This window comes from Argiope bruennichi, chromosome 5 (genome assembly GCF_947563725.1).
Source record: "Argiope bruennichi chromosome 5, qqArgBrue1.1, whole genome shotgun sequence".
Classification (NCBI taxonomy): Eukaryota; Metazoa; Arthropoda; class Arachnida; order Araneae; family Araneidae; genus Argiope; species Argiope bruennichi.
Window position 1 is genome coordinate 126,747,206 of NC_079155.1, and position 14,877 is coordinate 126,762,082.

The 14,877-nt window shown below is 30.2% G+C and overlaps 1 protein-coding gene across 3 annotated transcripts in view; it reads left to right on the forward strand.

The window, feature by feature from the left end:
* Positions 1-3,191: 3,191 nt before the first annotated feature.
* Positions 3,192-14,877, forward strand: part of LOC129968463 (protein unc-93 homolog A-like) — a 33,367-nt gene continuing 21,681 nt past the window's right edge. Inside the window, exon 1 of one of the 3 annotated variants that reach the window (XM_056082359.1) lies at positions 3,192-3,308. In XM_056082359.1, coding sequence (XP_055938334.1) covers positions 3,289-3,308 — 20 coding nt within the window. In that variant the 5' untranslated portion in view covers positions 3,192-3,288. Of the gene's footprint in view, positions 3,309-9,325; positions 9,459-12,314; positions 12,519-14,877 lie in introns of those variants that run through there. The other 2 variants (XM_056082363.1, XM_056082360.1) reach the window with 2 other exon arrangements.

The window sequence follows — 14,877 nt, forward strand, 5'->3', positions numbered from 1 at the left end:
TCCAGAAAATATCAATAACACAGATAGTGATAAATTGAAAAGACTGGATGTTTCAAATCGGGATAAGAGGTAAAAACGGAAAATCAGATTTCTTTGTTTTGTCCAGAATGTTTTGTCACTTTGCAACCATCTTAAGATAATAGAAAACATATACTGGAGAAGTTAAAATTTCAAAGAATTGCAATATTAAATAAACTCTGACAAAATTTATTTGCGTTAGAGTTTTATTTCCATTTTATTTTATTTTACAAATGCAAAAGTCGTTTGTGAAACATGGAATCGGATTTTATAAAACATGTTATAAATGTGCAAGTTTTACAAAACATATAATTGTGTAAAAGAACTTTTCTGATTCATTTTACTTTCTAAACGAAAAAACTTTTGTGGAATATGGAAATATTTCTTACAAGATATGAGTATTACACTTATTATGCTGATATTGCTCTCTAAATTGCTCCCTATTCATCTCTAAAGAAAATTCTAGAATGCTCGCTTCTCACTTTTTTGCGAAGATAACGCTTACAATACAAGGTCAAAAATAATTGTCTCTGTGCAACCGGCGCTTTCGATAACCATTAACAAAGAAATGCCTCTATAAAAGCATTGAATATTTTTTTCATGTTTGGTTCCCGGGATTGTAATTCTTTTTTCTTATTCTTAATTTAGATGTCATCAATTATTGAACTCGGAAAATATTGTCTAATGAAAAAAGGGCTTTAAAGCCATTTTAACATTTCCGAATTTAACTATAGAGTGGGTCTAAAATGCTGTTGTCATTTTTTCATTTTTCCATAAAAACTTGTACACAAATGCGTACAATTGATATTTTCCTAGATGGATAGGAAATGCTCACATAAATAATAAAATAACTGATAATATAAATGATATTAGCCGCATTCGGCGACCAGTTTGCTCGTCCAATTAAAAAAAAAATTTTTTTAGGCTTGTCACTATTTAATACGAGATACATTAAAAAATCACCTTGGCTTTTTTTTATGCAACGGAAAAACATGAAATCAACTAAATCAGTTTATTGCAAATTAGAAACTGTATATATTAAAAAAATAAAAACGGAACTTAAAATACTTCTACGGAATGAATAACTTGCAAAAACAGGCAATTAAATATTTTGATGGATGAATTTGAATTCCATCGTAACAATGAAAAGTATTAAACACAAATTAGATTAAATTCGTTCTAAAATTAAGGTGAAAATGATACAGTAATGAAATTGTTATCATTGAAAAGATAATTTTTTAAAAATCTTAACTAATATACAAAAACCATTTTTGTAACTTGATTGTTTTCAGAATATATGGTCATCAAGTTTCGTTGACGTAACAATTATCTATCTGGCAACAATTAAGCTTAATTTAACCCTTCATTAAACTTTCTGTTTGAAGCTTACCTCTTTTTTTCTGTCCTCTGACTGAATGGACTTTTTGCTGACACAGCGAACCCGCTCCAAAACATTTCTAATAACATTTCGCATCTTCATTAATTAGCCAAACGACTCGTTGAGTTCAAAGCAGATGTTAAACGTTCAATTAAGTCTAGTTTGTTTACATTTTGATTGTTTAATCGACAATAAGTAATAAGAGCTATTTATGTGTGTGTTATGTACGTTGCCGTTTTACATATATATGGATTTTCCTTCGACATCAATGATGATATGCATCTTAGATATATATCAAGAGTGAAGAAAAACATGTATATGTATATAAAAAAAAGATTCTATCTTCGATCGCGATGTTAGTTCTAATGTGTGATACAGAACTGCAATCTCCTTGTACGAACCACATGCCAGTTCCACCCACCTAGCCCAGATTTGAGTTACTTATTCACATAAGTACGCAGAGAAATTTCATGTGTTTTCAATGCTGGGTTTTAAAATTTCGAGATTCATTAAAAACTGGAAGTGGAATGTTTTGATGATTGCAATTTTAAATTTATCTGCATACATTGGATTACTGGACTATAAGGAATTTGTTTTTCAAATTAAAGAACCAAAAAGAATCAAATTAAATGCCAAGATCATTTTAATATCAGGAATAAAAATGTTAAAATGGATAAGCAACTTTTTACCAGTTTAGTTTAGTTTAATTCAGTTATATTAACCTCCCGTTTTTAAAGCAACACTTGGGCTATTTTGAGACAGATCTCATTATCTTGAACCGCGGTCAGATGACGAGGACACACCTGAGATGGCATCCCCTCTCCAAACTTCCACACCACACGAGTGGGAAGATTTTTGGCCCCGACGGATATAACGTGCACCAGACCCGCTTACACGACGGTTCTTCTGTGGAATTGGGTCTCGAATCTGAAACACGCAGGTCCCAAAGCTAGACCCTATCAGCAGGCCACCGCAGCCCTGCAACTTATTACCAGAGAAGTCTGGTAGTGAGATCTCGATTTCGGAAGATGCAAGCTTCGAAACCCGATCCTGCGAAAGATCCGTATTTTTGCGAGTCTGGTGCTCGTTAAACCTGACTTCGAGAGACATTGTATTTCCACTCGCTAAGTAGTGTGAAATTTGAAGGGTGGAGGAAGGTGTCAACCTCGTCATAAGAGCACGGTTCGGAATAGAGAGGTCCTTCTTCAAAACGGACATTAGAATATCTGATTAATTTTTCCGATATTGTTAATTGTCATATATTTTGTGAAATGAAGAAATTTTTGAAATAAATAAGAGCATTGGAATGCATTTCGGTTCTAGATCCGTTTTTATATAAATATTCTGATGTATGTGCGTAAAATACAATTAAAACTTTCTTTTTCAATTAAAAATATTCTAAGAAATAATGAAAATATTTTTATTTCTTATGTAATAGATAGAAACGATATTTTCTGTTCATGCTACGCAATGTTATTTCGATTGCACAATAGTTCTCTGGAAGTTATTTGTTATGTTATGCAATGTAGGAATGACTATTTATTTTTCTTTAAAACAGATTAACTCGTTATTTCAGCAAAAAATGGCTAATTATTCTTAGATTTTCTTTTCTTTCTTTCCCTACCGAAGAAAACACAGTTGAGCTTTGGCCGCATACTCAACCGCGAACAAAGACCGTACTTATATCTTATTCAGAACTTCGACATCACAGCTATCAGGGTTCGAAAATATCTTTGCGATAGACAGTAAGTGCTATTTTTCATCGGCTGCGGTTGCTTCTTCGACCTCGAATTATCATATTTGATACCGAAAAGTAATTGCTTCCTTAACAGGGGTAACCGTTCAAGCACGTCTTTAATACCTACTGCAAATGACTGACTGGATAAACCAGCATGCTTAGCTGCGTCTTTCTGTGAGTGCTTCCACTTCCTTACTGGGGCTTTAATAATTAACTTAAAATAAACAATCGAAGAAATTTCTGTCTCAAAGTGTAATGGAATTTAAAACAGGGATGACTTGCAAAATTTTTTTAAAGTACTTTCTTACTTTCTCGTGCACTAAGCATGCAATCAAAAATTATTTTTAAGTGTTCGACCTTGAGATTTTGATGTGTCTACACATTTTAGATTTCTCTCATGTCGAAAAATTAATTTGGAAAGATTTCTCTGCATCTGCTGTAAACACCTCAAAAACATAACGAGATTTGATGGATGAAATTTGATATGAGTTCATTACAACAAAGCATCTATCTACAAAACAAAACATCAACATGACATTTTTGCCAAAGTTTGGACGAAATCCTTCAAAAGGCGCTCATTCTGCCTATTTATTAGAGAAAATATTGGTATCTATTTATTAAAGTAGTGTTTATATGATTATAGCAATTAAAACTTATTTGCCCAATGTATAAAATGTGGTCCTCATATTTGTTCCAAATTTTGAATCAAATATAAGAAATGTGGGCATGTGGGAATACGAAAGGAATAATTAAAAATGATAGATCAAATTTATTTTATGACTTCATCATCAGAGTTGATTCATATCAAAACCTGGACATAATCAGCCAAAAAGTTGTCCGTCTCTTGTCTTGCCTGTTCACGTGGCATAAAAGTGATAAGTCGAAAAAAAAAAAAACTTATTTGATGTATGGTTTCGACTTAAAAGCTGTAGATTTGTGATAAGTTTTCAATTCCATCGCGAAAGAAAGATGTCTAAAATGTCTATTTAATTTCCTTAATTATATTACGAAGTACAAATGCGAAACATTGTGCTTTTAAAGGAGAAGGTCATATGAACGTTCCGTTTTAAAATTAATACGGGGAATATTTTGGAAGGGATTTTGTATTTCTGAACCGCGGTCAGATGATGGCACCTGAACTAGCACCCATCTCTCCAAACTTCCACACCACACCACACCAGCGGGAGAACGTTTGGCTCCGTCAGATTTGACGTGCCCCAGAACCACTTGCAAGAAGGGTGCAATTGGGTCGCGAACCTGAAGCTTTCTGATTGTGAAGCCGAGACTTTACCACCAGGCCACAGCGGTCCTTGTAAAGGAGAAAGTCGAGAAGAGAGCACTTCCTTTATTTTTTTTTCACACTTGACATAAGAAATATTAAAAGCTGAAAACATTTATAAGAAAGTATACGGAATTAAAATATTTCTGGTAAATCGATATAACTTTTGTTTTTAAAAGAACTGACATCCATTTTGTAACTGACATTTTGGTGTACAAAAAAAATTGTTTCTAAAACAGTTAGGAGCAACAAAGCGTGTTGACATTCATTGTGGTCATTTTGATGCAAGTTAAGATGTTCGAAGACGCAACACCACTTAATGGTTAAAAGTAGCTGGGAATAAAACAGCATTTGAAAGATACAACAAATATTTCTGAAAAATCAATATCTCATTGTGTTCGAAATTTTGCATTCACGCAAGACTAAATTCCAAGGTTTGCCGAGGTCACGGAATAATCTATTTTTTAAACAAATTAGTTTGTCTTTTTATTTCTTTATTGAACTGCGATATTCCCGGATACCATTTGAAATTTACAACAACATACGAATTTATTGAATGTCGGTATGGTTAAAAGTTCTGAAACTTCGTTTTAATCAGTTAAGCAGCTTCAGAAACAGATTCCCTGTGGAAACCCAAAAGAGTTGAAAATAATAAAATAATAAAAATTTGGTAAATGTAAAAAAGCGCTTACCTTGAAATCTTATATTTCGCGAAAAGATTTCTGAGCAAGATAACGGCAGTCCGCCGATCCGATTGAGAACGAGCGGTAAAGAAACCAATTTCCTTGTCGAGTGGCTGAAATGACTGTGACAATCATGGCGTTTTATTCATGGCACGGAGGAAGTCACCGAAATCCATTTCCTCTTCTAGCAGAAAGAAATTGTTTCTTGTAAGATATTTTGATGAGGTGAAAGACCTCAATAAGAACAGTTTTAAAACTTCCAAAGATAAAACTATCTGTATAGAAATGAATGGACTGATATAAATAGATATTAAATAAAAAAAAAAATTCAAAAAAATGTATCAAAATTTATTTTGCGGCAATTTGGAAATTTAAGAATGGGTTTCCATTTTCAGTTGGGTACACTGCAAAGCCTTCTAGGATAAGAAAAGAAGTGTTTTGGTCGATGAATCTCAGTTGTCGTGTTCGTCAACACCGTGGAGTAGTAAGGGGATGGTAAAGGATATAGAAATGTACCGTAAGTTTGGTTAGGCCGAGAAAATATTTCTGAATAAATTAAAAATTGTAAAGATCAGACATCAAAGAATGAAATGGGAGGCGTTGCGCAAGAGCTTTATTTGTACTTGACGACACCGCGTCAACGATCTTGACAACGATTTAAAATTACAAGATTCTAAAATAACTTCAAAATTAGGATGTAATATTAACATAACTAACTGAAAATTCTATAAGATATGGAAATAAGAATATGTGGAAAATTTGGCCTCCAGCAGTTTTCACTTTCCTAGGGAAAAAAAAAGACTAGAAGCAAGAAGACAAAAATACTGAAATTTTACTATACAAAACGATTCAGAAAAAGTGCAATACAAGCAGTGAAATAATTTTAGTTATTCTGTTGCAAGATGTAAATTTAAGAATTTTGTAAAAATACGCTGTCGTATCAAACAAAGTGGACTCTAACACTGGACTGTCTTGACATTTTTAATTCTTCCAAAATATATTCCTGTAATGTATCTAAAAATATGACTGTTAGTTAAATAAGTTCCATAAAATTTTTTTTGAAAAGCCCATTTTATTAATGCTCTAAAAGAAAAAGAAAAATTCAATTCAATCCAATGTTTTCAGTTTTTATCTTATAATTCTTTACTATGGAATATTATAATTTATTCTTTTGCTCAATTAACTATCAAGTGACACTGTTTGTGCAAAATTGAAAGTTTTTTTCTTAAGGCTTATATGTATTTTCAAAATAAATTTCTGCGTTCTCCCTGTAGGCTTTGCGAAAATCAAGGAAATGAGAATGTTCATCATTGTGTGCAAACCTGCCTTTCTGATACCTATAATACAATTAAATTACCCTCCCCCTTGAAAGCTACGTTGAGATCTTATCGTACGCCCCCTTTTGAAAAACAAAAAAATTAAGATTCAGGCTGATAAATTATTGCAAGCTTTATAACAACAGAAACTGATAATTCCGACTCATCTCGTGCGATTTTAACTTTTGAGATAAAGGTAAATGTTTTGCGAATGTATGCAGATTTCAGAAAATGAAATGCTTGATACACGTTCGACTTTGAATCTTTCACTTTAACGTATAGTTTGACAGGCAAATTATCAAAAGCATTTTTTTTTCTATTTGACTTCAAATTATTGGCATATGTCTATTTATCCAAAAGTTTCTGAAACGCTTTCTACAAAGATTTTGGCTTATGTGAGTGATGCGGAAAATCATTTGGCATTAAAATAGCTCCAAATAGAATAATAGATGAATAAAAAGATGATTTTGGTTGCAATACTTCGATGATGATAAACTGCCTTTTATTTTTTGTGTATTTTGATAAAGATACAAATTTAAATTCATTAATCTAAAAGCTAAAGATCTGAATTTTTCATTGCTTTTGTTGAAGAATCAAAATATTTTCTTTAAAGTTGATGCTATCAGTTCCGTTTTTTAATTTTAGTATAACTAATTCATATCTAATACTTATAAGCAAAATAGGCAATATGAACAAGTATTGCATAAATCTTGAAATGCTGATTGTTTACATTCATACTTTTCCGTCATACGATAAAAGAACTGCGATTGGATGAAATTTTGGAAATCCCCAGGTTGCAACATGAATGTGCAAAATCTTATTAATCCATATCCATTTGATTCAATGGTTTAAAAATTTTTTTTAGAATTTAGCGACAAAGTTCTGGGATGATTTTGGGCTCAAAATTGAAAAATACCCATTGTCGTCAAATGAAGAGAGTGAGGACTACAACGCGAGATTGCTTTAAATATACCGGGGCTCTAGAGTCGTGGGAGGGGTTAGGCTCCTTTAAGAAGATGCTTGATCGAGGAATCGGTCAGCTGTGTAGATGGACAGTGATTTCGACTATGGCAATCCTGTCTAAACTACGTATTTGAGTGGTGGCATATGTCATCAACCGAAGAGTATCTAATCAACTTAAAAGGATGTTTCGAAACCTATGTTCTTTTATAATCCACGAAGCTTATATGCAAATCTTTGTATTCCAAATTGACACCTATATTTTTATAATTTAATCAAAACATTATCCAGCCTGTATTCTTCCTGATAATAATTCCAAAAAGAAAAAAAAAGTTGTCGACATCGTAGAGTTTTGGAATTTTCAATGTTCAAATAAAAAAGAAAATCTTAATTTAGATCTTTTAGAGAAACAGATATAAAGCACACGAAGTACAGGTATTCAAATTAATATACCTTGCAAAAATTCTTTTATTTGCTCTAAACAATGCTTCGAAATTTGAATTTAAAAAACTAAATTTATAAATTGATGTTTTCGCATTTATCTTTCTAAAAATTCTTTTTGGTTAATATATTTAAAAAAATACTAACGAACAAAATTTATAACATTTGATCTTCTTGCGTAAAAATGTTAAAATTATGGAAAACATATATTAAACTTTTAAATTGAGCCAAATGAAAAAAAGTGTAGTTTGAAAAATAAAGCCGTACGAAGTATAATTTTTCTTTTTTTTTTTCTCGGTGAAGATTTTTAAAATACGAAATGAAAGGATTCAATTTGGAACTAGAATTAGAAGTTATAGGAAAGAAAGTTGGTGAGGGGGGGGGAACCATTTAGAGATAATAACTAAGAAATATCGTTTCACTGGGGTAACCATACTTCCTGCGGAAAGGAATGATAGAAGGAGGGGGGGGGGGATCTCTGACGGTTCTTTTTTGAACACTTCTCCAGTGTAACCTGATAGTTTTTGGAGCAACCCATTGAAAGATAGAAATTAATTTTTGAGAACCCTCGATCGGAATAATTAGTCTTACTGAGGAGGTTGATTTCTGCTATACATTGTATTGTAAGCCTTCTGGATAAGAAAGACAAAAAAAGAAGCAATATTTTAAAATAAAAACAAACAAGAAATGCTAAAATTCATATGAGCGGCAACAATTGCTCTGAGTTTGTGCTTTATGGATTTTGTAAGGTAGATGATGTATCAACCAACCCAATGAAGTACAACATTCTATTGATAGAATGTCGTGTATAAACTGAATGCATTTCTTTCTTTCTTTCTTTTCTTTTCTTTGTTTTTGCTTATGAATACTTAATCCAAATGTTGGTAACCTTTTTCTTTTGGTCTCTTTTCTATATACTTCGAAGATTTCGAATCTATTATATTTTAAGAACAAACTTTAATAAAATATATAAACATTTTTAAAACAATTTTCTGTAGATTTTTTTCATAATTTTTCAAAAAAAAAAAAAGACTTACAAATATTTTTTTTAAAAATCTAGTTAAATTAAAAAAATCAGAATTAAATTTAATTTTACAATATTTTAATTTTGTCTTTAACATCATTTTAAAGAAATTTCTTTAAACTAAGGGTTAAGTGGCATCCGCAAATTGTCATTTCAAAATGAATTCTTCAGAAAATGAAACGCGCAACTAATTCTATATAACTAAGAAAAGCGAAATAAAAAGTTTATACTACAATTCAAATTTCTCAGCTAGAAACAGGTATCCATTTTTCGAGGCAGAAAACAGAATCTTATCATCCTATTTTTGTGACACCTACACTTTTACATTGCTTGATGATAAACGTAAGAGTAATAAAATGAATTATGACAAAAAGTACGAAATGCAAATGCATATTTTCTGCACCGTCGTGTTGAAGGACTCGACGCAAGGCACTTCGTATGGATGACTGCTTATTACACATTTTTTTCTTTTATCGCGATTATGACAAAATATTAAAATTCGGTCATTTAAAAACAGCAAAATTCTGCAAAAGAATATTATAAAATTAAATTTATAAGTTTCCGAGTCATGTTTGAATTATAGTAATTTTTTCGCCAATATTCAAAGAAATTCACTTAAAGGTAATATTTAATTATCTTTATTTTACTTTTTTTACTTGCTTTGTGTATGTTTTGGTGCCAATTTGACATCAATTTTTCATTCCTTTCCACTTGTGCCTAAGTTTTTAGTTTGAATGTATTGCGTATTCTATATTTTGTAAAGTAGTAATAAAACTCCCAGAGTTTTAAAATCCATAAATGAATGCATTCTTGATAAAAATATATTATTTTGATAATTTCGAGTCATTTGAAAGAAGAAAAATTATTTTGAAATTCCACAATATTTAAATTATTAATTGAATGGGTAATGGATTAAAGCTGCAGTGGTGTAAGTGGCGTTTTCTTTGTTTTCCCCAAATTAATATATCACAAAGAAAAGTTACGCCTTTTGGTTTGTAAAATATTGAAATTTTCATTTTTTTGTATGATTTTAGAGTTTCCTAACTTGGGAAACAACTTCGCCCCACTTAATGTATACAAAAAAAGAAAGTAATTTTTTAACTTGTTTATGTTATTTCGAAATACCTTCTAAGCAATTCATTTTGAAATTTAAAAAAAACTTAATTTAAAATTCAAAATACAATAAATTCTTTATAGATAGAACACGAAGTTATTTCAGTAATTAAAAAGTAACTTGAAGTGTATGTTTTTTTAAAAATCTTGAATATCTCAAAGAGCAGTGAAAATTGTGCTTTTACGTCATTAACTTTTAGACTAATATATTTCGAAGTAAATTCAAAGAATCAGTTTTAAATATGAGAAACTTTGCTATACATTTTGCGGAACAGAAATTTATAAGACCAATATTTCAAGGTTTACCACTGTTAAAAAAGTAAAAAAATAAATAAAATTACATTTGTTACGATATCAACTTCAAATCTTCATATCATAAAACTTTAAAAATGTATAAAAAATAAAGCATAATTAAAAACATGTATTCGGTTTTAAATCAACAAGCTGAACAAACAAAATTTAAATTTAAACCAAAATTATAATTTAGACAAATGAATTCTACCTTAATCGATGCGATTAATCTCAAACATGAATTATGCAGTTTTTTTAATCTTTTCTAGCTGTCAGGGTAGATTTCTTTCATTTCTATCTGTGTATCTTCCTGTATAAATTCAATTAAGGACGGTGGCACTTCATCTCCATTCTCAACTTGAGTGATGTCTGCCACGTTCTCATAAGCGTCTCTAAGGGAAAAAGTGTACAATAAAGAACATAGAAGATCTGCCTTCTGCAGGTGGAAGATATGGATATTTTGCAACATGAAGCAGGGCAGATTATAAGGCCTCTTTTTTAAGAACTATTGGATTTAATTTCATATTTCAGTAATTTTTAAAAATTTGATTCACATGTTAACAAATTACAATTTAATTTTTTAATTTAAGTAGGATAAAATATTCATATTACTATTTTATTTATTATTTTTTTAATTACATGTCAGAAAAATCCTTGAAAAATTAACCAAAATTATTAATTAATGATTTTTTCAGTAAAGTAGTACGTTTAATTAAACAAAAGCTAAAAAACACTTAAAAGTTAAAGCATGCAAGAAATGAAAACTGTAATATTAAAATGCGCAACGGGTGTCAAGCTATAGGCGAAGCGCATTTAAAGTGAGAAGTCGAATTTTTACGTATTACGGTTCCTGCGAAAACTTTCCAATCCGGGGCTATTTCTATGATCTGAAACTTTCCATACTTAAAAGAACTTAAGAAAACCAATGTAATCAGGGTCAATTACTCCCAATAACAACTAAGCAGATGATTTTTTAAAAAAGTAGAATTTTATGAACCACAATCAAGAAACATGTTTATTGCTGCCTTCACTGATAAAAGACCACATATTAGGGAACTAGGACTGAATAGAATTTTTTTCTCAAAGGAAATTAAATCCTAATATCATCTGTCCTAACTTGAAGAACACAAAATTTTTTAAAATCAGTGTCGGATAATAGTTATAAAAAAGTCTTATTTTAATATAATTAATTATTTTTAATTAACAGGAACTGGTAATTTTGATTGGTTGAGTTAGTATGAAATTAATTTAATTACAGAAACCAACCACAAAATATATAAAATGTCAAATTTTGTGGTTCTTGAAAGTGCAAAAATTCTGTAAAAATTCAGCAGTGATATGCTAGTCATTAGGCACATTTTGCCACCTAATGTTATTTGATATGGCCATTTACTCGCTATTGAACAAGCGAACAGACAAACGGTTCACAGATGGATTACGTCCGAAATTTAATAGAAAATTGTAAATTGAAAGAAGGGGCCGCTTACCGAATTTCATGCCTAGAGCTCGTGTCATTTATGAATTACTGCATCCACATACTGACATAATTCGTAAAATGCATTCTTTTTGTTCCAGGGAAAATGGATATAATGAAACTCTTGGAATCGAATTTTTTAGTAATTACAATGTTTTCTCTTTTTATACTTTTTTTACATATCAAAATAAAAGTTTAGGTTACATTGAATTAAAATGCCAATGGGGCTTATAAATTGCGGGCATATTAACATTCATGTCATTTTTCACCACAATAGAAATGAATGTCGAAAATTCTAAATAGAGTAAGAAGAGCGAAATATTATAACCAAACAGATGGTCAACAGTGATACATTGCTTGACATTTCTGTCAACGATGTCGCATATTTCTCTATTGCACGAGTCTACCGCATTTACAATTATAAAACCGAGATAAGGCCCACTCTACTGAAGATGGTGTCTGTTGCACAAGTGCTTCAGTGGAAATCTTCAGACGATTTATAAACAATTCTTCTGCGTCCTCTTCGATGAGTTTCGAATTCCCTAAAAAAATTCAGATACGACCCAAGGATACTGGAATGACAGACAAGCGAGGAACCCATGGCTGATCCTTGGTGTAGGGTTTCCAGATAATGAAATTGTTCTTTCCTGTCTCCGTGAAGAGTCACGTGAGGACCTTCTCATACGTTTATTCAAATTTGTTTATTTTTTCGATAAGGATTTTCCGAACTTAGTATAACTTCTGTCGTTACATCTGTCGTGCATCTAATTCTCTCGGATGAAATAGTTGCCAACAACTGTTACGTAAGTAAATTAGTTTAATACTCGATGATAAATCCGATTTTGGAGGGCCTAAAGCGGTTTCAAGCTTAATTTTAGATTGGTTTTGCGTTGGTATTTAGCATATAAATATTATTGCATTTTAAAAACATATTTATTGCTTTCATGTAAAAAATGTTTTAATGTAAAATAATATGATACACAAAATTCTCATTCCATCTGCAATTTCCTTTTTAGCCACTAGAAAAATATCATTTGTCTCAAAATTTTTTAAATTTTATAGTATCTCGAAAAGTAATAGATTATATCAAATTTTTTTAGTACTAATAAAAGCTTTTTTTTCCATGAGATTTATTAATATTTTCGAAAGAAAGATACAAAATTAAAGGGAACATTCCTAAGGATAAATGGAAGGCAAATAAACAAAATGATTTAAAATATATCTATTCTATTTTTATTCTTCAGGAATAGTGAATCTAAATATAAAATAAATTTTTTCATACAAGAAATCATAGTTTTTAATTAAAAAAACTAATTTTTGAATTAATTATAACAAAACCTTTTTTAGGTTTCTAATATTTGTGCACAAAATGTAAAGATATACTTAATAGTTTGTTAAGTATCATAATTTTGATTCTTTGCAAATCAATTTCATTTCCCTTTATGTAGATTTTTCGGTCTCCGTTTCTGATTATTGCATAACAGTTATTTTTAACTCTAGTATCTATACAACTGATGGGCATAAGAAATTTGGGTAAACTGACAATAATTTCTAATTATCTAGGACTGCCAACATTTTTTACAGTTCGTCTCGGACTGTCTCAAATTTCGGTTAAGTTAATTATATAGTCATAACTCATTTACAGCAGTGATTTAATCTAAAATTATGGGGCTCATTTCAAAAAAAAAATAGTAGAAATATTTTTTTAAATAAAAATGATCTCTACAAGCATTTTTTTTATTTGGGTACTAGAAGTACACTTTAAAAAGGATTTTGATTGTAGTCAACTTTCTAAATTTTAATTTACAAATCATTTTTATAAATATTTCTGCATGTTGGAATAAAAATGCCAGGTGTCGTAAATATTATGAATTCAAAATTTCAATTAAACAATTAACTAATAATTAAGTTCTAAAAATATGGAAATAGTTTATTCAATCGATAGTATAGAAATGTACAAAATTTCAGAACTCTGGTACCTCAGCTGATTATGGGATTTCATCCTTAAAAGTAAGAAAAAAGTGATTTTAAATACTGCAATAGTGTGTAAAATTAATTTTAGAATTAATTGGATTTAATTTAACCAGCACTAATTAATAAAAAATTTGAAATTAATTAGATCAAATATTTATTTTTTTTCCTTTAGAATTCTACTCATTTTTTTCCTCACGCATAGTTTAAACATTCAAATTTGCATTGGAAAAAAAAATTATTAGAAATTCAGTAGCATGAGGGAAAACAGAAAAGACTCTCCTGAAGTATATTTCTCTTTCGGTAATTAAAAAAATAGTTCGATATTCATTTGTTCTGATTAGAAATGCAAGGCGGGTGAAAGATAATGAAATAAACATTTCCTAATTTCTAAATTCCTTCTCATATGAATCATTTATAAAATCCCTAAAAATCCCCAGATGATCGGGAAGCGCTTCTGTGTTTTTTTGTTTTGTCAGTGTAAATAAATAATAGACGAAATAATAGATTTTGTTAATAATAGACTTGAAAAAATTCTTCCTTCAAATTTTTATTCTAAAAGAATATGCAAATCTTATTTACTGCATGATTGTATTAAACACGCATCCGTTTGGAAGTTGCTTATAAGGAACTTATTTGTTTGTACACAAACTCCCTGAATTTCTTGTGATCAAGAAAAACAGTTCTGAATGTTGACAGAGACTCATCTTTCTTCAGTTCTCTTCCATTGTCTTTTCTCCCTTTTTTCCCACTCTTTCAGTGAAAATGTTTTTGAGATTGCATTTATCCGAATGTTTATTTAATAAAAAAAATTGTATTAGGAAATCTACCTGATTTTTAAAGTGAATGAACCAGTGGCCACTCCCAGTCAAAGTCACTGCATTCTGTTTACCAAAACATTTCTGTTAACTACAATAGGAGAGACAGTTTTGGAAAAGTCTGTGAAATAATGCAAGTTTCCTTTCTTCATTTTTTACTTTATTATATTTAAACCCGTTTCCCTTAAATTAAGACCAGATCATTTTTATTTCTAAAGTCCAAATATGTCTTCATTTTTAAAAATTTTTTTTATTTATTTTTGCTTTTCTTAAATGTGAAAGATAGAAAGAGAAAATATTGTGATCATCAAAAGATTCAATCTTGAGATTTTGATGAATCGACTTGTTTTACATCTTCGTGAGTTCAAAATAT